General features: G+C 39.3%; 1 protein-coding gene and 1 pseudogene across 16 annotated transcripts in view; both read left to right on the plus strand.

The window, feature by feature from the left end:
• myo18ab (myosin XVIIIA b) overlaps positions 1 to 25,479 on the plus strand; it is a 299,468-nt gene that overhangs the window by 196,198 nt on the left and 77,791 nt on the right. For all 16 annotated transcript variants that reach the window (XM_070857110.1, XM_070857122.1, XM_070857108.1 and 13 more), the window contains 6 exons: positions 922 to 987; positions 17,866 to 17,994; positions 19,157 to 19,300; positions 21,519 to 21,608; positions 22,855 to 22,974; positions 23,962 to 24,073. In XM_070857110.1, the coding sequence (XP_070713211.1) occupies positions 922 to 987; positions 17,866 to 17,994; positions 19,157 to 19,300; positions 21,519 to 21,608; positions 22,855 to 22,974; positions 23,962 to 24,073 (661 nt within the window). The remainder of the gene's footprint in view (positions 1 to 921; positions 988 to 17,865; positions 17,995 to 19,156; positions 19,301 to 21,518; positions 21,609 to 22,854; positions 22,975 to 23,961; positions 24,074 to 25,479) is intronic.
• Positions 7,372 to 7,606, plus strand: LOC139227235 (U2 spliceosomal RNA; annotated as a pseudogene).

The following is a 25,479-nucleotide window of genomic DNA, read 5'->3' on the forward strand; positions in this document are numbered from 1 at the left end:
GTATGCAGTATTTGGATCCTCCATTTAAAGTATAACATTGGAAAACTATCACAAACAACTTATGAGATGCAAACTAAATGTTGCATAAAGGAGCTTCAGGCATTCTCACTATTTGATCCAAGTCACTGCAATTAACTTTTTCACATGGAGGAATTAAAATTGAAATGTTTCAACTGTAAGCACAAGTTTAACTGTTTACGTTTAATTGTAATGGAAAATTATGTATTAGCTTAGTTTGAAATATGTGTTTGTGCATGGACTATTTAAAGTGATTATTTAGCAGTACTGTCCTCTTTCTTACTGAAACCAATTCTGATGTACTAGTTCTTACTGTTGTGTATTTTGAGTGGGTTGTGCAGAGATGAAGGCAACAAAATTAAGTGAAACTCAAAAATGTAAACTTGCTGAAGTTATAATTATTGCTAGGTTTTTAAAGTAGGAATCAAATGATATAATTTGCTGTTATTTGCATAAATTGTTGTCCTGTCAAAACTCATTATTTGATTTCTATTATCCAATTCAGTATGTTTTTGAGACGAAATGCAGTCAACATAGGTTAATAGTCATATTATGGCTGGTACTGATGAAGAAGTGGGGTGTAGGTAGTGGAGCTCCCATGAGAATTGAAGGCAGAATAATCTGTGCTCCATGCATCTCCAAAGTTAAGCTGTTGGAGGGCTCCGCAGCCACACTTGGTCACAGTTGGTGCATGACTTGAGCAAAAAAAAAGCAAAAATGCTCCAATCGCAAAGTTTTTTTTCCTGAAACTATTTTATTCACTGACCTTACAGTAAAATTCTGGAAATGACTTGTTTTAGAGAATATGTACAACATTAAAAAGGATAAATTTGGAAAAATAATATTTAATGTCATCTGATCTACACTTGATATTTACAATAAATGTTTCTTTTTCATTTTTAGGCAGTAGAAGAGCTTCTGGAGTCGCTGGATTTAGAGAAGAGCAGTTACCACATGGGCCTTAGTCGGGTAACTAATATAATCTCTAAAATAAGTAGTCTGTGCAGATAAGCTAGATAAGTAGTCTACCTCTTTGTCTCACAGGAACAAGGAACCAGCAGCATTTCTTAACCCCTGTCTTGCTAAATAAACATGATCAACACTTTATGGTTAGCAAAACATGTGGTATAATTGGTACTTTTAAAAGTTGAAATAAAAATAGAAAATGCTGTAAATACACAGCAGGTCTGTCAGTGTCTAGAGAGAAATTAACACTGGCCCTGAAATTCCGGTCCTCTGCTTCCCCGGGTGCTCGACAGAAAAAGGTGAAAAAGATCCGTACTCACCTTATCCCGCTGCGCCCACCAGCGATCCAGGTCCTGAGGCCTCCTCTCCCTGTGCATTGGAGCGCCTGCACGTCGGGACATCCGTATGCTGGAGATGGAGTCGCATGGCACTGGCCAGCCAATCCAGGTACAGTGGGCCCTGAAATTCCGATGTCCCGGGCCCGTACGGCATCGGAAAAGCCAGTTTTCAGCGCACAATGTGCATATGCTGAAAACCAGCTCGCGCAAAATTCCAACTTTGAGATCTTCTGCCCAGGATTAGGGCACGAAAGTTCTGCGCGAGATAAAGCAGGTGTACAGCTTGCTGTCTATGTGCATCTGCATCACCTGAAACTTTGCTTCAAACAGCTCAATAGCCTTCAGCATAAGCAACAGTCGATACTGAGGAGTTCTGTAGAGTAAAAGCTTAACACGAACTAAATAAACAGCAGGAAATGGAAACAAGCAGCTTCCTCTCAAAGTAATGTGAGATTCAAATCTTCCAACTTTTATAACATTTGAGGTACCGTGTTGTCTATTGCAGCTTGGCTTGTAAAATATGATCGACTTTATGCAAGTGTGCATGGGTGTCAACAGTAAATTGGGTGAAATCGATAACACTATTTCAACTCAATTTATGCTGATCAACTTGTTTTTTTAAAATATGGAGATGGGAAACCTGCACGAATTGTTTAGCTCTTCTACTTTTGTGGAAATGTTGCTCCGTCCTGTGCTCAGACCCGACACCTTAGATCAGGGGCGTGGTCTATGTAAATGAGCTCCTTTTGACAGCTCCTGTGGGCGGGGAGAGACTCTGAAAGAAGCCACAGGCTTAGCGTGCGCTGCGTTCCCGGGCGGCGTGACATCATCCGCTGCCTGGGAATCTTCACAGAATCGGAAGTTCAAGAGGGCGCAGGAGAGAAAGGTAAGTGCGCATTCTTTTTCTTTTACCAGATTGCCTGCGGGAATGGTGTTACAGGAATTTCTGAGCCTGTATTTTCTCATTCATAATAATGGGAACTCCGTAAGTAGCAGTTCCCATTATTATGATTGTGAAACACCCCCCCCCCCCCCACCCCCAACATCCAAACACAAATTTAAAAAAAAAAGAAAAAATACATTACATATATTTAAGATAAATTTAAATTAAAGTTAATGTCTTATTAAAAAAAAAGATATATTTTTCTGATTTTCTTAAGTTTTTAATTATGGTTTAAAATAAACTTACCTTCGTCGACAGGGCTTTTAAACATTAAAATGTGTTTTTAAAATTTTATTTTACTATGCTTTTGTATGTTTTAAAACTCTTGCGCGGTAAAAGTAGGTTATGCGCCTGCTTTTACCAGGCGCAAGATTTTTCAGGACATCCACTGGGCAAGATATAGATAAATACCGCAATCTTGCCCATGCGAAGGTCCTGGCTGTGGGGATACGGATGATCTGTCAAGCCAGAGCTTGACCGATCTGATAAACCGGTTTTCAGCGCATGTGCATTGTGCGCCGAAAACCGGCTTTGGCGATGCCTTCCCGGGACCATACAGACCCGGGGAAGCCGGGATTTCTGTCCCATAGTCTTTGAGAGATCCCACCTGAAATCTTAACAACAAATTTTTTCAGTCTCTTTCAGATGTTGACTGACTTGCTTTTTATTTAAGGATTTCCAGCATTTAGAATTTTTCTTTTCACCATTTTGGATTGATTTATGCTGAAATATATCATCATCAAATGTTAAAAGTTTGTAACTCTGTGCTGCATTGACTTTGATTATAATCAAGTCTGAATTTAGTTTTATTTTGTATCTGAGGTAGTATTGAATTGTTTTATCATATAAATATTTGAAGTCACTTGGTCAGGTAAGGTTTTGGTACAGTTCTATATTGCTGGATTATTCTCGTGCTTAGTAGAATTGTATAAAAATGAAAAATGTTTACTCTGGCACATTCGAGCTTTAATGGAGTACTTTTGATAGTCTGAAGAATTTAGCTCTCTTTTAAAAGGTCAATGCAGTTTAAATGATTTTGAAGTTGGCATAATGAAGAGTGTTGGTTAACACTGCATGATTAATCCCATGAATTAGGCATTTAGTAGTAATAGATAATTGGAGATTAGAACGCTTAGTTGGTAACTGTTCTTTGAAACAAGGGATTTATACAGCCAAAGACACAGATAATTAGCTATTGAAAGAGAAAGGAAGAATGTGAACTTGCATTTATGTAGCACCTTCTCTCGTGTCCTGAGGATGTACCAAAGAGCTTCACATCCATCAAATTACCTTCTCATATTGTTCTTTGCCACATAACCATTTGTGTCAACGAGGCCTTGGATAACGTGGACCATTTTCCATACCTCAGGAGCCTACTGTCAGCAAGAGCAAACATTGGCGACGAGGTCCAATACTGCCTTCAGTGCCCCAGCACAGCCTTCGCTCGCCTGAGGAAGTGTGTGTTTGATGACCAGGACCTCAAATCCAGCACCAAGCTTATGATCTACAGGGCAGTAGTGATACCTGTCCTATATGGCTCAGAGACATGGACTATATACAGCAGACACCTCAAAACACTGGAGAAGTACCACCAACACTGCCTCCGCAAGATCCTGCAAATCCATTGGCAGTAACGTCAGTGTTCTCGCTCAGGCCAGCACCGAAGCATTGACCACGCTCGATCAGCTCCGTTGGGCGGGCCACATCGTCTGCATGCCCGACACGAGATTCCCAAAGCAAGCGCTCTACATGAAGCTTCGACATGGCAAGCAAGCCCAGGTGGGCAAAGGAAACACTTCAAGGACACCCTCAAAGCCTCCTTGATAAAGTGCAACATCCCCACCGACTCCTGGGAATCCCTGGCTCACAACCGCCCAAAATGGAGGAAGAGCATCTGGGAGGGCGCTGAGCACCAAGTCCCATCGCCGAGTACAAGTAGAAACACAGTGTAGACAGTGAAAGGAGCGTGCGTCAACCCAGGCTTCCCACCCACCCTTTCCTTCAACCACTGTCTGCCCCATCTGTGATTGAGATTGGACTCCTCAGTCACCTGAGAACTCACTAAGTCATCCTCGACTCCGAGGGACTGCCTATGATGATGATTTAGGACCAAAGGTTAAAAGTTTAATTTAGTATATTCCTATAATATTTCCTTTAGAATCATCTAGCCTATCTGATTGTAGCCAGAGGATGCCACTTCCCATGTCATGCTAAAAAGGGAAATATATACTCCTACGCTGATTTCTTTCCCTTAGCCATCCGCCTTTCCATGTGGTTAGATTCTCTTTAGTTCCAGGTATCTTAAGAACGATCTGTCCTTTATAAATTCATATTGATTACACCTGATTTACCCATGTCTTTCCAAGTATTCACCAATTTTATCCCATATTACGAATGTAATTGGGGGGGTGTAACATTACCTTCTAGTCCTTTGCCACAATTCCCATTTCAAGAATATTTTTGGAAAATATATGGTCAGTGTCTCTATCTCTTGCCTATCTTGCTATCTCCTTTCAAGTTTGACTTAATATTTTTGGCATTCTTCTGGGCCTGGTGACTTCCACTTTGTCACATTAACTTTTTCATTACAATTTCCTTTTGAATATTTATCTGCAGTCGTGACTCTTCCACGTCTTCCTTGGGTACAACGATAGTCCTATTATCATATTCCTCTGGAAAAACGGAGGCAAATTACTTGAATAACAATACCATTCCTGCTTAGTCTAAGTGGTTCCAACCATTATTTGACTATCCTATTGTTTCCTTTGTGCTTGTTACTGTTTCCTATGTCATGAATTCCTATGTGGACTACAACACTTTTTCCGCTCTCTGCACAAGCCCATCCATTGTATCCTCTGTTTCTACCAGTAGACAATACTTTTGTTGTTTCCTTAAATCACTCTGACTTTTCCCCTCTCAATTTGGTGTATATTTTCCCAATTAAAGATTGGGAAGATCGAGGCATTAAATTCTACTTTTTTTAATAAGAAGCAAGTTCCTGTTTTAAGGCACCAAAGCTATAGCTTTGAGTATCTGGAATTGCAGGAGTTCCTTTTTGATAACCATAATACATTGAAGAATTACTGTTTTGGAATAAGCAGTATGTCAGAAGAAATAATAATGTATATGATCACTGAATTGCACTGCAAAGAAAGCATGATTCACTGCATCAGTAAGGAGAAAAAGTAATAACAGTTCACTGACTGACTTGGGGTAAAAAAATTTATTAAAAAAAAAAAATGGATGGAGGAATATTTAAGAGGCTTACATGGGTAAGGGTTTGACATTTATTGTATTTTTCAAAAGTATTTAAAAATATTTTCAGATAATGAAGAACTTTTTGATTACTTGCATGTGATGCTATATCCAGAGAAATATCAATAAATGTGTTTCAGAAATACGCTTCAAAATTTCAAGTTGCTTTAGAAATTATTTCATCCATCTTTAATTTGTTGTTAATCATATACAATGTGTGCTAAAATTTGCACTAGATGCTTTTAGGCTAAGACATCAAAGCCAGCACCCATCTACGACAAGCTATGGTCTGATAAGAACATAGAAACATAGAAAATAGGTCAGGTGCAGGCCATTTGGCCATTCGAGCCTGCACCACCATTCAATATGATCATGGCTGATCATGCAATTTCAGTACCCCACTCTTGCCTTCTCTCCATACCCCCTGATCCCTTTAGCCAAAAGAAATGTTGTTGTGTTTATGGTGGAACAAGTGATACAGCTGAGTTTAAAGCCTGCTTCTCATTAATGAACTTAAACCTAATTGGTTGCTGATAAGAATTGCTTGATCAAGCGCAGGACAGCAACATACGTTTTCCTGTCTTTCAAAGTGCTATTGTACATACTGTTGATTTTATGATATTCTATATGTACAGTTTTGCTTGTGTTTTCTCTGAGGACGGGGGGGTTGGGGAAAATTAATCGTGAACTAGCCAAACCCTGAATTTGCTTAGTGAACATAGACTCATCCTCCGTGCAGCAAAAAAGACCAAACCAATGGGAGTGGGAGGATGATATCCCAAGAATAATTTTTACTCGAGACAACTTTGATATTGTTGAAATCACTGTGCATAGGTTTTGTTAACTTTTTTTGCTTCACACTTTCCTCAATAATTGTATCCTTGATGTCCCCCCCTCCCAAAAGATTATTTGCAGAAAAGGATGCTATTAAACCTTCAATCCTTTGTGATTTTCAAATCTTGTTTGTTTTGGTCTTGCAAGGCCACCTGGCTTTAAATGCCTTCTCCATTACTATTAGGCAGGATTACAGTCTATGCTGTTTATCTTTATATCATAAATCTAATTCAAACAACATCTGCTTACGGATTTCCTCAAGCATTGATTATTTCTGGAAGACCATCCTCTAGGCGCAATATGCCAAGAACAACTATGCTAGAATAGGCACTTACACATCAAAGGGGTTATCTTCATGCTATTGTGGCTTCTATCCTGTGCTTTTTTTTTGATGCTGTGCTGTGTGGTAATTTAAAACAAGTAGCAATTCAAATAGAGCCTCATCTCCATGAAAAAGAATGCAAATCGGGTATCTATTTTGTTTTGTTTTTAAAAAAAAAAATTAAAAAAAAATTCTTATGGCATTTCAGTGGTTTCAATATTCATTTCGCTTTTGTATGCACAAAATTACAACAAAGCTTTTTTTGACATTACAAAGATTCTTTTGTTAAGCAAGAAAGCTATTGTGGGAAATCATTGTAGAAAGATGCAAGCATGAGAACAGCCAAGTATATCTTTTTAAATTTGTTACCTTGGGCTAGAATTTCCTATTGCTTACAGCCCGGTTTCTGGGCAATATTTAATGGCCATTGAGGACCGTAATCAGATGAGCGGAAAATTCCTTACCTGAGGTACGCCGGCAGTTTCGAAGTCCCACTGGGGAACGGACCTCCGGCGTGCACCATCCACAGATCGTCCTGGTGCGATTTTTGGCTGAGCGGTGACCCATAGGCAAGTATTAAAAAAAAAAAACGCCCACGAGGATCAGCGGAGCTGGGCGGTAGGTAAGTCAGTCTGTAAGTGATTGGTTTTTTTACTAATTATTTTCAAAATTTGTTGGGGTGATTTAATTTAAGTGTCGCTTCTCGGCCTTTTGGCTAAGATCAAGTGTAGTACCGTTTCTGACCAGCCACCATGACCTCCGGGTGGTTTCTCCCTGGTCAGGAAGGTATATGCTTGCATTTTTGGAAACAGGAGGTGGGTGGGGAGGTTTGACCCATCCACCTCCACGGAGGTGTGTGGGGGACCTGACCCATCCACCTCCATGGCACGAACCTGGTATTGCAGTACTTCCAGGAACGGTGCAGTGGCTCTAGGCCTTTTGGCTAAGAGCATTGGCGCAGAGTGATCCTTGGCATGTGCAAGGTGACCTCTGGCGTTTGTGATTTGACAAAGAATTGGAACGATTGGCTACGAATTTTAAAAAAAAAAAAATTTAAGTGTCTTGGGAATGTTTATTGGATTTTTTAGTTAGGTTTTTAAAATTATTTTTTTTCTATTTTTGGTGTTAGGCCCAACCCACAGGCTCGGGGTAAATTTTTATAGATTTAAAAAAATGTTTGGCCCATTTTCTTTAGGCACCGCCCAATCTAACCTAAATTGCACTTTTCCGCACAGATTGGGAGTGCGAGGCCCATGGTTTTTCGCTGGGTGGATTTACAAAAAAAAAAAATTTCGGAAGTTTTTGCTGGCGATAATCTTCCCAGCCTTAGCGTTTTTTTGGGCGGCAATCGGGCACTGCCGAGCTTTAGGGAAATTCTAGCCCCTTATCTACAAAACTGAAGTACAAACATGGAGCCAGATGTAATACCTGTACAAGTCAAACAAACTGCAGTATTGCTATAGTGTAAATAGAGTCTGCCATTTCACTAGTCAGAAGATTTTCCAAGAAATTCTGGTGTATCAGTTTCCCTGAAGTCATTTGTAGGCACATCAGTGTAAAATTGAATTAACTGCAGTTTAAAAATCTGTTTTGCACTTCAATCTTTCCAAAATTTAATGGCAAGCTCGCAAATGTTTTTATATGTAATGCTAGAGTTCAAGTGCATAAAAGTAATTATCTTACAGAAACTCACTTCACTGCTCTTTTAAAGTGTAGCTTACTGGACTTTTCTGAGCATATTTAAAATAATTCTGACTGAAATGATAATCTTGACCTTGCAGTATTTAACTAGAAGACATTCAAAGAGATTGCACATTTGCATTTGTCATTTTATTATGCAGCTAATAAAGATAGCTTAACATTATAATTTTGCATAATGTTGATTACTGTGGGTGTTTAAAAAATGTAGAAGTTAAAATTTATCAATTTCTTGAAGCATTAAGCTGATGTAACATCTTTGTAGAATGAATACTTTCACAATGAGCATATTTTTTTAAATCCTGAAGGTTAAGTTAATAGCATTGTTAACATTATAGTATAAATTCTTGTAGGCTGTATTTGAAATATTGTATTGCAGATTTTGCCGGTTTTTGAGCGGCGAGGTCTGAAATCCAGCAAAACCCGAAATCTGGCATGGATTCAGTTGAGGATTCCGGATTTCAGACTATTGATTTTCTTGTCTGAAATCTGTAATCCTTGACCGAATCCGTACCAGATTTCAGGTTTTGCCAGATTTCGGACCTCGCCGATTCAGGCGGCCCCCTGGCGCTGCGCTTTTTACCGGTTTCCTCTTCCCTCACTGCCCGATGTCTCTATCTTGGCCGGCTCGGACAATAATTCCAGATTCTGGACGACTCCATCTGGGATGCGCGAAATGTCCGGTTTTCGGACAGTTAAGTTTTTCAGAGTTCCGGATTCGGGACATTGTACCTGTGTTATAAAGCACATGCACATTCTGAGGATGTGAAAAGTACTTTTATTTCGCCATAGAGTTGCATTCTACTTATGATCTGTTAAATAGTATTGTGTAATTTGGACCAAGAACGCTATTTGGAAAATTTATGTGAAAACCAGCTTTGTGAATGGGAGCCATTGCTTCCATGTACAAATAATGTATATTAATCATCGCGAGGTTTTAAACCTGTATTTTTACAATTAAAAAGGAGCTTAAGTGGATAAGAACATATGAATTAGGAACAGGAGTAGGCCATCTATCTAGCCCCTCGAGCCTGCTCCGCCATTCAACAAGATCATGTCTGATCTGGCCGTGGACTCAGCTTCATTTACCCGCCCGCTCCCCATAACCCTTAATTCCCTTATTGGTTAAAAATCTATCTATCTGTGACTTGAATACATTCAATGAGCTAGCCTCATAGGATGATCACACTGGCTCAAGACATGGAGTAACTAAGAGCTCAAGAGCTTCAAAAGGAGATCCAGCTCTATTTTTATAAACTATATATACAGGTACTACAACACAAGTACAATTTTTAACGATAGCATAACTTGGGTGAATATTATTAAATACTGATTTAGCAAATATGACTGGGGTTTGATCACAAAACTCTTTTTTTTGTTTATTCTAATACAACTACTAGGACTTTGTTAACATGTTTGATCAGATTCCAGATGTAATATGGGAGATATTGAGGCCTCCCACTAGGTTGAAGTGCAGTGGTAGTGCCCAAGAATGGTGAGGAATGATTTAACTGCCTCATTCCCACTGACTTTGTAGCACTCCCCATCTTCCCTAAGGTCTACTGCTGGTCGGCAAATGTGCCCCGAATCAAGCAGTAAGCCCCATTAATATTCAAATTGGGATACATAGAACCCTGATTGCCATATTAGGACAGTACTGGGCGGAGTTGAACCGTGCACATCTCCATCCAGAATCAGTTGGCAGTCCAGCCGAAGAGGAGTCCAGCAGTTAATTTTTAAATTTATTTTTGTTGGCTTGGAGCAGCAAAAATGTTCCTCCATGATCCACAAATACAACCTGGACTACTGCTACACTGGCTCTCCCTGACCCACCTACCTGGTGGTCCAGAGGCCAGCTGGTCTACTTGACATTGTGGTGGCCCAGAGGCCAGCGGGCTGTCCCATGGAGCTTGTTTTCCATCACAGCCCACAAGCCCTATGGTAGCATGGCACAGCCCACAAAATGGGCCAGGCCTCCCATCGGCACCATCAGGTAGCTGGAGGCTGCGAGAGAGGGGGCATGGAAATCTACCCCAAAATGCCATGGCTTAGTAATGTAATTGCACTTTGTATTGCTTCCAACTATTTTACAAGTTTATTGTAGTTTTCAGTTGTAGATTTCTTTATATAAAAAAAACTGTTACCATAACCGTGTTACTCATTCAGAATAATTACTGTAACAGAATCCAGGATATGGAATGCGAAAGGTGACCTAGAAATCTCCTAAAATTTCTTTTAACAAAAGTTTATAATGTAATTTAAATTAGCAAATTTGTTACAATAAATTGGGGCTTCCTGATGTCAAACATTCAAATAAGTTGAATGCAAATTGTACCAATTACTGGCAACAGTTTTGAGGAGATTAAATACAGGGTTATATATTCTGAACTATACAAATACATGACAGATAAATTTGTATTAATAATTGCTATATATCACAATTCCCCAAAAACCTACAATAAATGCCCGTGCCGAGTAAATAACCCCCATTGGCATAGAAGCCTGAGACTTATCAAACCTATATGAAGTGCATGTTTAACAGGCCAGTTGTGAAAATAACATACATCTCCCTTGTTTATGAATAAATATCTGATGCCTAAAAATCTTGGGGGGAGAAATTGGCTAGCCTTGTGCACGTTTCTTTGGCAATATTTTGACTTTTCTGCCGGTAAAGGGTACTCTCCTAAATTGGCCAAAATTAACGAATGGCAGTTTTGAAATATTGCCAAAAACAGAATCGACCATGATTTTAGTGGTATTTTTGCTGTAAAATAACGTGGAAAAAATGATATAGTCAATAACTGAATTTCTAGCCCTTGGTGTCTTAGTGGTGGATTAACTAAACACAGCCTATATTTTAGTGTCAAAGTAATGTCCCTAGCCATAGTTGATGGTCCTATCCTTTTTCGAGTAATGTTTGCTGTGGGGCTTAAAATGTCACACTTTATTTGGTGGAAAACATTCACATTCTTTGTATTTTAGTCTATTATGATTTTTGACCTTTTAAATCCTGCTGATAACAATAGTGCTATTTTACTAGCAATCCCACTCACCCAATTCTAAATGCATAAGTATTTAAGGAGGAAAGACAACATTGCTACATAAAGCCATGGAAAGTTATTCAGCACGGAGTATTATGAGGATGCAGACAAGAGAGCACATTCATCGGATTTTGTTACAGAGGTAGATCCCTCTATCCAGAAATTCTGATACGAGTAGAAAAGGTGGCATGATGGTAATGTTTCTTTTAACGTTTTTGCTGTATTCTGTTGTCTCCGAATTTTTAACCGTGTAGTCTGAAATCTGTTGAAACCAAATAGTTGAATTATTTTTAATGTTCTTTAGTTTAGTTATTTTTGATGAGCCTCAAGTGCTACTTTGTTGTCTAAATTGGATAACCTTAACAATTGTGTGCTGTGAGAGATTACAATACCAAGCAGTACCTGGTGAAGCATGTTGTAGTATTGTATGTTGTTCAGAACATTAGAAACAGCTTCTGAATGACAAAAGCAGGAAAAATCAATAGACTAATCAATCGACTTGTTGAAGAAACAGATTTTATTTTCAGTTCAGTGATGGAAAAGACCATCCCTGTTTAAATTGAAGTGTTGCCAGAGCTTGTTTTTTTTTCCCCCAAACAAATGTTAACCAAATCTATTGTGGATAGCATATGTATTTGTGTGATAACTTTGAACAGCGATTATAGGATCATGGGAACATAGAAACAGGAGAAATATTCAGTCCCCTTGAACTTGTTCTGCCATTCCATTAGATGACTGATCTCTACCTCAACTCCGTTTGTCCGCCTTTGCTCCATATCCCTTGATATTCTTGCCTAACAAAGAATCAATCGATTCCAGTCTTGAAAGTTTCAATTGACCCAGCATCCACAGCCTTTTGGGTGAGAGAATTATATACTTCTATCTTTCATGTGAGAAAGTGCTTCCTGATTGCACTCCTGAATGACCTGCCTCTAATTTTAAGATTATGCCCCCTTGTTCTGGATTCCCCCACCAGAGGAAATAGTTTCACTTTATCTATCCTATCAAATCCTTTTAACATTTTAACCACCTCAATCAGATCACTCCTAAATCTTCTATTCTCAATGGAATACAAGCCAAGTTTATACAATCTGTCCTCATAATTTAACCCTTTTAGCCCCGGTGTCATTTTGATGAATCTGTGCAGCACTCCTTCTGAAGCCAATATATTCTTGCTGAGATGTGGTGCGTTTGACCAAGCCTCTATACTGTTAATTGTGTTCAGATGGTGTATATCAATTAGGTGTTAACTGTATTCAGGTGGTGGGTATTAATTGGAGACTCTCGTGTATCCATATATACGTAAGCGGGTTTAGAAAGGGAAAGAAGCTTACCTTGGAGGTGCACAGTATGTAATGTGTCTGTCTTGTATGTGACTGAAGACTAGGCTGTAGCATGCTATCCTTCACCACTATCCATCTTTTACATATGCAACTGAAGCATAACTTCCTCCCTTTTGTATTCTAGTCGACTTGAGATTCCATTCGCCTTTTTGGTTGATTTTTGTACCTGTCTACTAGCTTTTACTGATTTGCATACATAGGCACCCAAATCTCTTTGCTTTTATATACAATTTTTGTATACAGATAGAATCCAGTTGCATTTATCATTTGTTTGCATGATTATAATAGAGTACAACTTTATTGACCCATCTTTATAGATTATTGAAGATTCCAAAACTGTTGGCGAAACAATACTTTTGCAAAAAGATAATGCATAGATCTAAATCTATAGTTTACAGAAAAGTTAACAATTTGGGAAGAATAGCAGACGCAGGGTGAGTTTGGTTAATTGGCAGTAAGATGTGATGAAAAATAAGAGGATATATCAGGATCAGATGAACCATGAATGTCGTGCACATACCTCAAAATAAACATTGCCATCAAAATGCCATTCTCATAATCTAGAAGATAATATGTGAGAAGAGAGAGAAAACTAGGGAAAGGAAATTTGTTTGTATTGCTGTGTTTTGTTTTTTTTCCCCCTTGCATTCATTTTCTGGAATCTGAGATGAGCAAAAAAAGTAACAATTCATCTTTTAAACTGCAAGGGGGAGAGAAATTGATTGTCAAAAATAATAATTTTATGCATTTATTCTCCAGTGTTCTGGTGGCTGGTTCTAGGTCAGAAAATTTTTTTTTCTCCAATGTTTTTTTTATTTTGTAAGTTGCTGATTCTGCAACTTGTATAATATTATCTTTTTCCCTAGTGATAGAAGGAATGATGTCAGTGGTTAAGCACTTGTGACATTTGTATTAACTGTTCATATGTTAATGTGGCACAGTTATGAATCCTTCAAAACAGTGAACTGGTGCAAAATAAAATTTACATTTAGCATCATTCCACAAGAATAGCTCAGCACAAGCAGGGAAAATTTAGCCCTTTTTTATGCAAGTTTAGATAATCTGTGTTTGTGCATGTTGTTGAACGTGAGATTACCTTTTCACAGCATTGAAGTTTTTATTTCATGGTCAATGCCTCCTTTGTTGTCCACTTCATAGGAAGTATACATTTTTGTCAGAAACTTGACTATGAAATGTGAACCAGATGAAAAATTTTATATAACATTTGATCAGTATTTTATATATACTAGTGGACTAGATTCACTAAAGAAGACGCAAATAACCATCCGGAAATACCAGGGGACCGAGGGTCTAGCGAGAAGGAAGAACTGAAGGAAATCCTTATTAGTCAGAAAATTGTGTAGGGAAATTGATGGGATTGAAAGCCGATAAATCCACAGGACCTGATAGTCTGCATCCCAGAGTACGTAAGGAAGTGGCCCTAGAAATAGTGGCTGCATTGGTGGTCATTTTCCAACATTCTATAGATTCTGGATCCGTTTCTTTGGTTTGGAGGGTAGCTAATGTAACCCCACTTTTTAAAAAAGGAAGGAGAGAGAAAACAGGGAATTATAGACCAGTTAGCCTGACATCGGTAGTGGGGAAAATGTTGGAATCAATTATTAAAGATGTAATAACAGCGCATTTGGAAAGCAGTGACCGGATCAGTCAAAGTCAGCATGGATTTATGAAAGGGAAATCATGCTTGACAAATGTTCTAGAATTTTGAGGATGTAACTAGTAGAGTGGACAAGGGAGAGCCAGTGGATGTGGTGTATTTGGACTTTCAAAAGGCTTTCGACAAGGTCCCACAAAAGAGATTAGCGTGCAAAATTAAAGCACATGGTATTGGGGGTAATGTATTGACGTGGATAGAGAACTGCTTCCTGTCTGCCACTCAGAGTAGGAATAAACGGGTCCGTTTCAGAATGGCAGGCAGTGACTAGTGGAGTACCGCAAGGTTCAGTTCTGGGACCCCAGCTATTTACAATATACATTAATGATTTGGACGAAGGAATTGAATGTAATATCTCCAAGTTTGCAGATGACACTAAGCTGGGTGGCAGTGTGAGCTGTGAGGAGGATGCTAAGAGGCTGCGGGGTGACTTGGACAGGTTAGGTGAGTGGGCAAATGCATGGCAGATGCGGTATAATGTAGATAAATGTGAGGTTATCCACTTTGGTGGCAAAAACAGGAAAGCAGAATATTATCTGAATGGTGACAGATTAGGAAAAGGGGAGGTGCAACGAGATCTGGGTGTCATGGTACATCAGTCATTGAAAATTGGCATGCAGGTACAGCAGGCGGTGAGAAGGCAATTGGCATGTTGGCCTTCATAGCGAGAGGATTTGAGTATTGGAGCAGGGAGGTCTTGGTGAGGCCACACCTTGAATATTGTGTACAGTTTTGGTCTCCTAATCTGAGGAAGGACATTCTTGCTATTGAGGGTGTGCAGCAAAGGTTCACCAGACTGATTCCCGGGCTGGCAGGTCTGACCTATGAAGAAAGACTGGATCGACTAGGCTTCTATTCAGTGGAATTTAGAAGAATGAGAGGGAATCTCATAGAAACATATAAAATTCTGATGGGATTGGACAGGTTAGATGCAGGAAGAATGTTCCTGATGTTGGGGAAATCCAGAACCAGGGGTCACAGTCTAAGGATAAGGGGTAAGCCATTAGACCGAGATGAGGAGAAACTCAGAGAATTGTGAACCTGTGGAATTCTCTACCACAGAAAGTTGTTGAGGCCAGTTCATTAGATATATTCAAAAGGGAGTTAGATGTGGCCCTTATGGCTACAGGGATCAAGGGGTATGGAGAGAAAGCAGGAATGAGATACTGAAGTTGCATGATCAGCCATGATCATATTGAATGGAGGTGCAGGCTCGAAGGGCCGAATGGTCTACTCCTGCACCCATTTTCTATGTTGCTATGTTTCTATGACTCATAGTAGAAACCAGGAAATGAAACAAGGGGAGGAGAGCAGTCAGGTAGAGACAGGGAACTGAGCAACTGGGCAAAATGGGTTCTGGAGCGGAATGCAAGGCCCAAGTTGAAGCAGGGATGAAGCAAGTTTGGTTTCCTGTTATCTGGCAAGTGGAAATGGCAGAGCCCAGGGCCGGATGTAGGCAGAGGTATTCCAGGGACCAAGGATAAAAAGGCCGGTATTATGGGGTTGAGGCTGGAGTGCACTACCAAGTCAAATTCATCACAAACTAAGCAACCAACTTCATTTGGTGCAATGTGAGCTTCTTCAAGGCAAACCTTGTCAGCTTTGCAGTGGGTAGCAATAGTGCTTATGATTAAATGCTTTGTCGCTGATACGTTACCCCAACTCCTGGTGATCTTTCATAATTGTTCATAGGCTGGTACCTTGATTTGGGAGTTAGACTAAACATTTCTTAAGTACTTTTCTTTCATTGTATACTATGTAATCTATAATGGAACTTTTAGGCAGGGACTTCCAGATAGGAAAAGATAATTGTTGAACTTGGCAGTGCTAGCACATTCCTATTATCTTCATTGGCAAACTTATCTTCCTAGTTACTATCAACTTTTTACAAAAAAGAATGAATTTGTTTCATTGGGCTCCATTCCTAATTTAAGAAAATTACTGATTTAAAAAAAAATGTACTATTAAATGTGGAGAATTCAAGTTTTTTGCAACTTTTTTGAGTAAGAAAATTAACAAAACATTAAAAAAATGATTATGAAAAAAGAATGCAACATGATGGGAACACACAGGTTACTACAGTCAGAGAAGAGACGATGCTGGTTTGAAAACCAGGAGGGATGGAAGCCAAGACGTGAATAAACTTCAGTGCTAACCTATTCAGAAACTGAGATAAATACAAAGTTCACATTTTTTTGAGCATCTAATGAGAGAAACATACTGTGGGGAAATGCCTCTGATCCGCAAATGAAATGGTCCAGGAGGTATGGAGACTCGCAGTCCTGAGCCTCTCCGGGTTCCCATGGGTAGAGGTGATTCGCAGACGCACCTGGGATCACGTGGGCCGGCCCAACCAAAAGAAAAAAAGGGAATCCCCATTCATGCTCATGGGATTCCGTACGTACTGAAACCCCACCAGCATGAATGGGAACACCCCAAAAAATACATCTGCACAACAAATAAATAAATAAGCAAACATTGCATATTTGGCGGTTGGCAATCGAAGAAAATATTTTCTATGTGTATTTACGAAAAAGCTCAGGGTTAAAGGGTTACAGGGATTGGAATTGTTTCACAATTAATGCATCAGTTATTTACATGTATTGTAGTGAAACCTGTTCATTCCAAATGGGTTTCATTATATTCAAAGCTGGCTGGTTTAAGTGGTCTTAACTCATTTTTTGAAATTTTGCAAAATAGGCAAGCTCAGGAGATTTATTGTAAACTGCTTAACTTGGTTGCATTGATTCAAAGTGACTCTCCAAAATTGTACTGATTTTGGACATCTTTTGGTGCGAGTCTGAATTCAGTGATTTTGTGTTTTGCAAAAAGGATTAAAGTCTTGCATCTGATGGTTTCAATTAGGTGACTTGGAATGAATTCCTCTTAAAAGTGCAATTAAGATCATTGATAAGCAGACTGACGACTTATTACAGGATGTGTTGGTTTCCAATGATAAGCTAAACGAAAGACTAGTGCTCAGATGTTTACTTTTGGAGCAGTGTAATTTTGTTTGAGCTGGAGTGTTATTCATTTAGTTGCATGGTAAATAAAAGGGACTTTGGAAATTTTCATGAAATTTTCAGTATAAGTGAGCTTCAGTATATTAAATTTCCTCATAGTAAAGCAAACTACTTTTATGAATTGGATTTATGATTCTTTGAATCAAACAATTTTACATTTTAATTTGAATGATTGATTAAATACATAAATGAAGTCACTTGTAATTATAAAGACTGCAGAATGATGGAATTGGAATTACAAGCTTTTGCTTTTGGCTAAAATGATATAATATTTAGTTGCAATTTACACCTGAATTTAAATTTAAATCCAAGCTGGTGAACATTATATTTCTGATCCTATCCATTAGTAAAAGAATATAAGTCTTGCGACTCAGTGTTGGATGCAATATTATCATTTTGTCGATCTTAGGTATTTTTCAGAGCAGGAACTCTGGTTAAATTGGAAGAACAAAGAGATGAACAAACCAGAAGGAATATCACACTTTTCCAGGCAGCTTGCAGAGGATACCTTGCACGGCAGTATTTCAAGAAGAGAAAGGTACAATATCAGCAAAAGCGTAATAAACCAAATGTGGAGCTAATTGTAAACACAGTTATATTTGTATTAATTTTCCTCTTGGAATCATAGAATAGTGCACCACAGAAGGAGGCCATTTGACCCATCAAGTCTGCATCAGCTCTTTTGAAGAGCAGTCCAGTTAGTCTCCATATCTCTCAATATTTTCTCCTTCAAGTATTTATCCAATTTCCCTTTGAAGGCTACTATTGAATCTGTTTCATCCAGCCTATCGATGCATTCCAAATCCTAACCACTCGTTGCATTAAAAAGTTTTTCCTCATGATTTTAAACACCTCTATCAAATCTCCTTATGGCCTTCTCTGCTCTAAGGAGAACATCTCCAACTTCTCCAGTCTATTCACGTAACCATAATCCCTTATCCCTGAAACCATTCTGGTAAATCTCCTGCACCTTCTCCAAAGGCTTCATGTGCTTCCTAAGTATGGTGCCCAGAATTGGATTCAATACTCCAACTGGGGCTGAACTAGTGTTTTATACAAGTTTAACATAACTTCCTGGCTTTTGTACTCTGCCTCTATTTATAAAGCCTCTATTCCATATGCTTTATTAACTGTTTTGTTAACCTGTCTTGCCAGCTTCAAAGATTTGTGCACAAACACCCCCAGGTCCCTCTGTTCCTGCACCCTTTTAAAATTGTACCATTTTACTTGTATTGTCTCTCCAGTCTTTCTACCAAAATGGATCACTTCACACTATTCTGCGCAGAATTTCATTTGCCACGTGTCTGTTTATTACTATCTTCCTCACTGTTTACTACACTTCCACGTTTCGTACCATCTGCACATTTAGAAATTGTGCCCTGTACCCCCTGAAGTCCAAGTCATTAATGTAGTCCAAGTCGTTCGCTTCAGTTCATATTCAAAAATGGAAGTTAAACATTAGAACTGTTCAGTGGCAGCCATATTTCAGTCTTGAACAGCACCTTGACACAGCTTAAACTTGGAATTCCCAGCTTTATAAACCCTATTTGGCATGCTATGGTGCACGATAATTGGTCAAATTTGTATTGTAATTGCAGAAATGTTTCTACTTTACTTTTAAAGAGGATCTTCTTGAAAGTGTTTATGCTGATACGACAGAAACAATTTGACTAAAGCTCATTTAATGGATTCTCTTTTAGATTCAAGAACTAGCTATTCGCTGCATTCAGAAAAACATCAAAAAGAACAAAGGAGTCAAGAACTGGCCATGGTGGAAGGTATTCACTACGGTTCGGCCCCTAATTGAGGTTCAGTTAACAGAAGAGCAAATACGTGGCAAAGATGTAAGTGTTTTAGCCTCTCTCTAATTTGACATAATATGTTAGTTTGGGTAAATCTGACAACAACTGATGACGTCTGCACATGCACAGTTAAATGTGGAAATCCGGAGGTTGCTCTCAGATACCCTGCTCCTACATAGGGTGCACTGGTGCTATCCTCGCCGATGGACTCGGCACTGAAATCACTAATGGGGTGAACTTTGGATACTTACCCACTCATTCCGCACTAAAAACGGCTGAAAAAGTTAGGACTGGTACATTTAGGAATGTGAGTTTTTAACGGTGTATTCAGTGATAACTGCAGCTGAACAACCTCTTTGGCCCCGAGAAATTAATTTTATGTGTGGAGTTCTCATTTCCTCACAAGAAAATTAATGTGGGAGATTTCTACAAAAATAATTTTAAAAATATTTTTAACTTTTTCTGTCTATCTTTTATCTCTCTCCCATATTCCCATTTGTGTTTCCCAGTCTTTATTTTGCTTCTTGTACATGACTCAAATGTAATTTATATTCCCTGCTTTTTAGTTCCTGGTTTAGACTATGCGTGGCTCAGTGAGGATTCTTCAAACTAATTGGTTGAAGAGCGTCACTGTTGCTTGTCCTGTTCACAGATGCCACCGATCCCCTATAGATGGTGGCGCATTGAATCAGGCACCGGATGACTTGACGTCTCCGCTGATAAGCCCACAAAAAGTCTGTGGGCAACTGTTCGCAAGATGAATAGTGAAAGCAGTTCCTTCATCGCTGAGAGAAAAATCCATTGTGTACCCTATGAAAACTGATGCCAAATTTTCAACTAATATTTGAAATTTGTTTAACCGTTTCAATTATTGGAAAGAATAATGATAGCAAGACTCTCATTCATGAGATCTAATCCCTGTTAAGTCACTATTTTTAAATACAAATTTTATTTGATTGCATACATAGATTGTCATAGTTTTTTCTTACCTTCATTTACCACCTTTCCAGATGATTTGAAATTGATAAAACTCTGTGGGGCCGAAATTGCCCCTTTCCTTAAGGCCTGTTACCCCCGAAAATCAGCGGCCACGCTGCGGAGTGGAATGGCCGCTATTCCCGAAGGTGCCCTGATTTCCCCCTCCCATTACCGCTCCGCTGCTGCCGATCGGTGTTAAGCACGTCATCACCGTGCGCACCGCCGATCTACCCCTCCGACGGCGACATTCCCCTCTGAAAATTTTCGGCCTGCCCGGCGGTGCCAAAACAAGCTTTTTTTCCCAGTGGTCCAGTGAGGCTGTGACCTACTGCAGCGATGGTGCGGCTTCCCTTAAAGGGGAAGAGGCACTGCTGCTGCCGCCATGTTTTTTTATGTCGGCCGACTGCCATGTCGACCTGACAAATATGCCCTCGGTTTCGGCCGGGTCATCAACAGGCAGCCTGGCACCCCCTCTTAGGTGCTAGGCCGCTGGCCAAGCCAAAACCTTTCCTGGTGGCCCAGCGGGCCGAAGTTTTAAAAGCGCGGAGGTTCTCCCCTTTAAGCAAAGGGGAGAGCCGTGGTGATGGGCGCCGTGATGACGTCATTGCCCCTCCAGGTGTCGATCCCCCGGATCAAAACAAAAAAAAACAGAGAGCCGAATGTCGCACAAGAGGAGACCTGACCGCAGCTGCAGTAAAAAATATCGAAACAGGGTGGGAGCGCCCCGTTTCGGGCGGGGGGCAATTTCTACCCCTATGTATGCTGGCATCTCACCATTAATCCCTGTCACTACTTGTGTTGGAGACATTCCACCTCTGGTGGTCGAGATTTTGTATTAACCCCACTAGTAACAAAGCATTAATGAAAATAAGCTTATTTGCACTGATGTGCATTTCAATTTTATAACTGTATTCTTGTGTAGAAGGAACGCTGTCCAGATGTCTTTTTTAAAAAAAAACTTAATGGACACACATTTATTTGAACACTGCTAATGTTATGGTTTTGCATTAACTATTTATATATTCCACTGTATATGTAATATAAATTGATTTTGAAGAAATAGTGTCCATTAAATTTTGCTATGGGAAGATGAAAAATGTAAAATATTCTAAATTTACTATAATTTCAGATCTGAAAAACTACCCAACTACATTGAACTAAAGTTGTTTAAATTTCCGATAAAACTATCTTAACCTTTTGAAAGTTAAGGTTAAATTTGAAATTCTATTCATTATCCAATGTATAAAAGCTAACTGGTAAATATTGTGCCTCACTATAATAGGAGGAGATTCAACAGCTACGCAGCAAAGTAGAACGGGTTGAAAAGGAGCGCAATGAGCTGCGGCTAACCAGTGATCGTTTAGAAAGCAGGGTAAGATTGTACTTATGTTCCTTTTGTACATCTGGTATTGCAGTCTGTGCAAAAATCATTATTTTGGGATTGTCAGCATAGTTTATTTGATGCAGTACAGCAAATAGTATGTGAAATGAAAATGTTAAGCCTTCCCAAGTATTATGCGTTTCAGAATGGGGCCATTATTAAACATCAAAGTGAATGAAATGGAGCAGTGTGGTAAATATTCAGAAGTGGTAGCCTACTTAAAATTAATTGAAATCCAGTCCAGTTAAGATCAGCAACACAGCTGCTTTGATGTACTTTAATGCAAGATACTAAGGCTGCATTTTATTTAATTATTGTTTCAATAAGTGCAATTAAGAACCAAAATACAAGTAACTTGAAATGCCTAAGTGACACAAGTCAAAGTTGCAAAACACATCTGGAGGGATAAAATGTAATTTTGTGCAATCTGCAATTTCGTCAATGAATAGCTAAGTTGCAATACTATCATCTTTTGTATATTCTAATATGCTAATGACCATTTCAAATGTTGTGTTTAGTTTGCTCTGGGGGAAAAAAACCTTCAAGTGTGAGCAGAGAGAGTTGCCAACTTCTAGAGTATTGTGACTTTACATATTGGCATTCAGTTTGTTTGGGATACAGTTGATTCCACTGGAGTACAGATTATTTACTTAATCTAATGCTGTCGGAGAATGATGAATAAATCACTTCTGTTTTGCAAGAGTAAATATGGTTTTCATAATGTAATATGTGCCAAATAATCTGTAAAAGCTATAGTGCAAAGTATATTTTTTTACAAATTGAGAATACAGTACACAGTATTAAGTATTTCTGGATCCAATGTAAGGAGACTTGAGAACAAAGGTTGGTCTATGTAAAGTGTGCACACTGAGCAGCATAATATTAACTGAGTACACGCATCAGTATTTAATATTGGCATATAAACTCATTCTTTTACAAACATTGTGGAGTTTTCTATCTACCTCCAGTTCTGGTCTCTTGTTTGCACAATCTGAGTCAAAGTAAAAATCAGTTTGACATCTATTCTTGACCTGCAAGTTGGAAGCGTTGTTAATTTGCTGTACATTAATTCAGATCAAAAATCATTTTGAGGGTCAAAATAAGGCCATTTTATGCAATAGATTGCAGATATGCCACCTGCAAATTAATATCTATATTGATATTTTACAGTAATAGACATTTTTACAGATAACTTCTGTCCATACTGCATCTTTTGATTATTTGATTTCAATAACAGCTTGGAGAACTGACATCAGAATTAACTGATGAGAGAAACACCGGTGAATCAGCATCTCAACTTCTAGAGACAGAAACTGCAGACAGACTTCGATTGGAGAAAGAAATGAAAGAGTTGCAAGTGGGTTAAATGTTCTGTAATCTTGAAACTCTGGTAACCATTAGCGTGCTATGTTTTTGATTTGTACCAAGTTGAAGTTTGTTAGTTGTAGATCCAGTTTTTAATTCTGCTCTCTTCAGTGGCTGATTTTTCCTCTGTACATTGATGACGACGTCAACAACAACTTGCATTTATATAGTGCCCTTAATGTTGTAAAACGTCCCAAAGTGCTTCACAGGAGCATTATCAAACACTGGGCTACATAAGAATATATTGGGACAGGTGACTAAAAACTTGGACAAAGATGTAGGTTTTAAGAAGGGGAGATAGGCAGAGAGGTTTCGGGAGGGAATTCCAGGCCTTGGGACTCAGGCAGCTGAAGACACAGCCACCACTGGTGAAGTGATTAAAATCGGGAATGTGCAAGAGGGCAGAATTGGAGCATCTGCGATCCCTTGGAGAGTTGTGGGACTGGAGGAGCTTACAGAGGAGGAGTGAGGCCATGGTGGAATTTGAAAACAAGGATGAGAATTTTAAAAATCGAAGTGTTGCAGGACCGGGAGCCAATGTAGATCAGCGAACACAAGGATGATGGCTGAGTGGAACTTGGTGCAGTTAGGATATGGGCAGCAGAGTTTTGGGTGAGTTCACATTCATGGAAGGTGGCAAATGGGAGGCTGGCCAGGAGAGCATTGGAATAGTCTAGTCTAGCGCTAACAAAAGCATGGATGAGGGTGTGAGCAGCAGATGAGCTATGGCAGGGACAGAGTCATGTGATGTTATGGAGATAGAATTAGGCCGTCTTGGTGGTGGAGCGGATATGTGAGTGGAAGCTCATCTCTGGGTCAAATAGGATGTCAAATAGGAGAAAAATAGCTTCATTAGTTACCAGGATGTGCTTTTATAGTATAAAGTATTAATATGTAACTATGTGAAGCAATTCCAGTTATATGTGCTATATAGATTCTGAGAACTATTAGTCATTATCATAAGCATCTTGTGTTTCAGGCCAAATATGATGGAATGAAGAAGCAAATGGATTCAATGGAAATGGAAGTGATGGAAGCTCGACTTATCAAAGCAGCAGAGTTAAATGGAGAATTGGATGACGACGACTCTGGTTAATTGCTCAGTTTCATTACATAGAATTACTTAGAATATACAGCACAGGCCATTCGGCCCAACCAGTCTATGCCAGTGTTTATGCTATACTCTAACCTCCTCCCATCCTGCCTCATCTAACAATCAGCATAACCCTCTATTCCTTAAGGTTTTCATGACCCTAAAAGCATCCTAATAATAGATAATCAAGGGGCTATAGGGATGGGTGAATTTAAAACAATCACCATCGCTAGAGAAAAAGTACTAGGCAAGCTAATGGGACTAAAGGTGGACAAGTCCCCTGGACCTGATGACCTGCATCCTAGGGTCTTCAAAGAAGTGGCTGCAGAGATAGTAGCTGCATTGGTTATGATTGACCAAAATTCCCTGGATTCTGGAGAGGTCCCAGCGGATTTGAAAACCGCAAATGCAACGGCCCTATTTAAGAAAAGAGGGAGATAGGAAACTATAGACCAGTTAGCCTAACATCTGTCATTGGGAAAATGCTGGAGTCCATTATTAAGGAAGTAGAAGCAGGATATTTAGAAAATCATAATACAGTCAAGCAGAGTCGGCATGGTTTTATGAAAGGGAAATCATGTTTGACAAATTTGCTAGAGCTCTTTGAGGATGTAACGAGCAGGGTGGATAAAGGGGAACCAGTAGATGTCGTGTATTTGGATTTCCATAAGGCATTCGATAAAATGCCACATAAAAGGTTACTGCACAAGATAAGAGCTGACTGGATTGGGGTTAATATATAAGCATGGATAGAGGATTGGTTCACTCATTAAAAAAACAAGAAAGTCAGGATAAATGGGTCATTTTCAAGTTGACAAGCTAACTAGTGGGGTGCCACAGGGATCAGAGCTGGGGCCTCAACTATTTACAATCTATATTAATGACTTGGATGAAAGGACCGAGTTTAATGTGGCCAAATTTTCTTATGATACGAAGAAAGGTGGGAAAGCAAGTTGTGAAGAGGACATAAAGAATCTGCAAGGGGATGATGGGCTCAATTTTGGCCAGGAGTTGCTCCAGTTTTTTTTGGAGTAACTTGATTTTTCTGGTACATCTTAAAAATCCCCATTTTGCACATTCAATTTGCGTCAGTGTAAGTGAGTTAGTTATGATTTTTTAAAGTTTTTTTTCTCAAAAGGGGGCGTTACCAGCCACCTACGCCAGTTTTGGCCATTTAGACAACTTTGGTCAACTAATAGTTACTCCAAATCTACTTAGGCCAGTGTATGTGGCCACTTCAGAAAACCTTTACGAAGAGTTAAGAAATCAGCGCAGATAGGTACATCGGAGGCCATTCGGCCAGGGCTAGGGGAGGGCAGGCAGCAGAACTGATAGTGCTCCTGCCTGGATGATTTCTATCAGTTCTGCTGCCTGCCCGCCCCTAGCCCTGGCCGAGTGAGTTTC

The sequence above is a fragment of the Pristiophorus japonicus genome, chromosome 16 (genome assembly GCF_044704955.1).
Source record: "Pristiophorus japonicus isolate sPriJap1 chromosome 16, sPriJap1.hap1, whole genome shotgun sequence".
Classification (NCBI taxonomy): Eukaryota; Metazoa; Chordata; class Chondrichthyes; family Pristiophoridae; genus Pristiophorus; species Pristiophorus japonicus.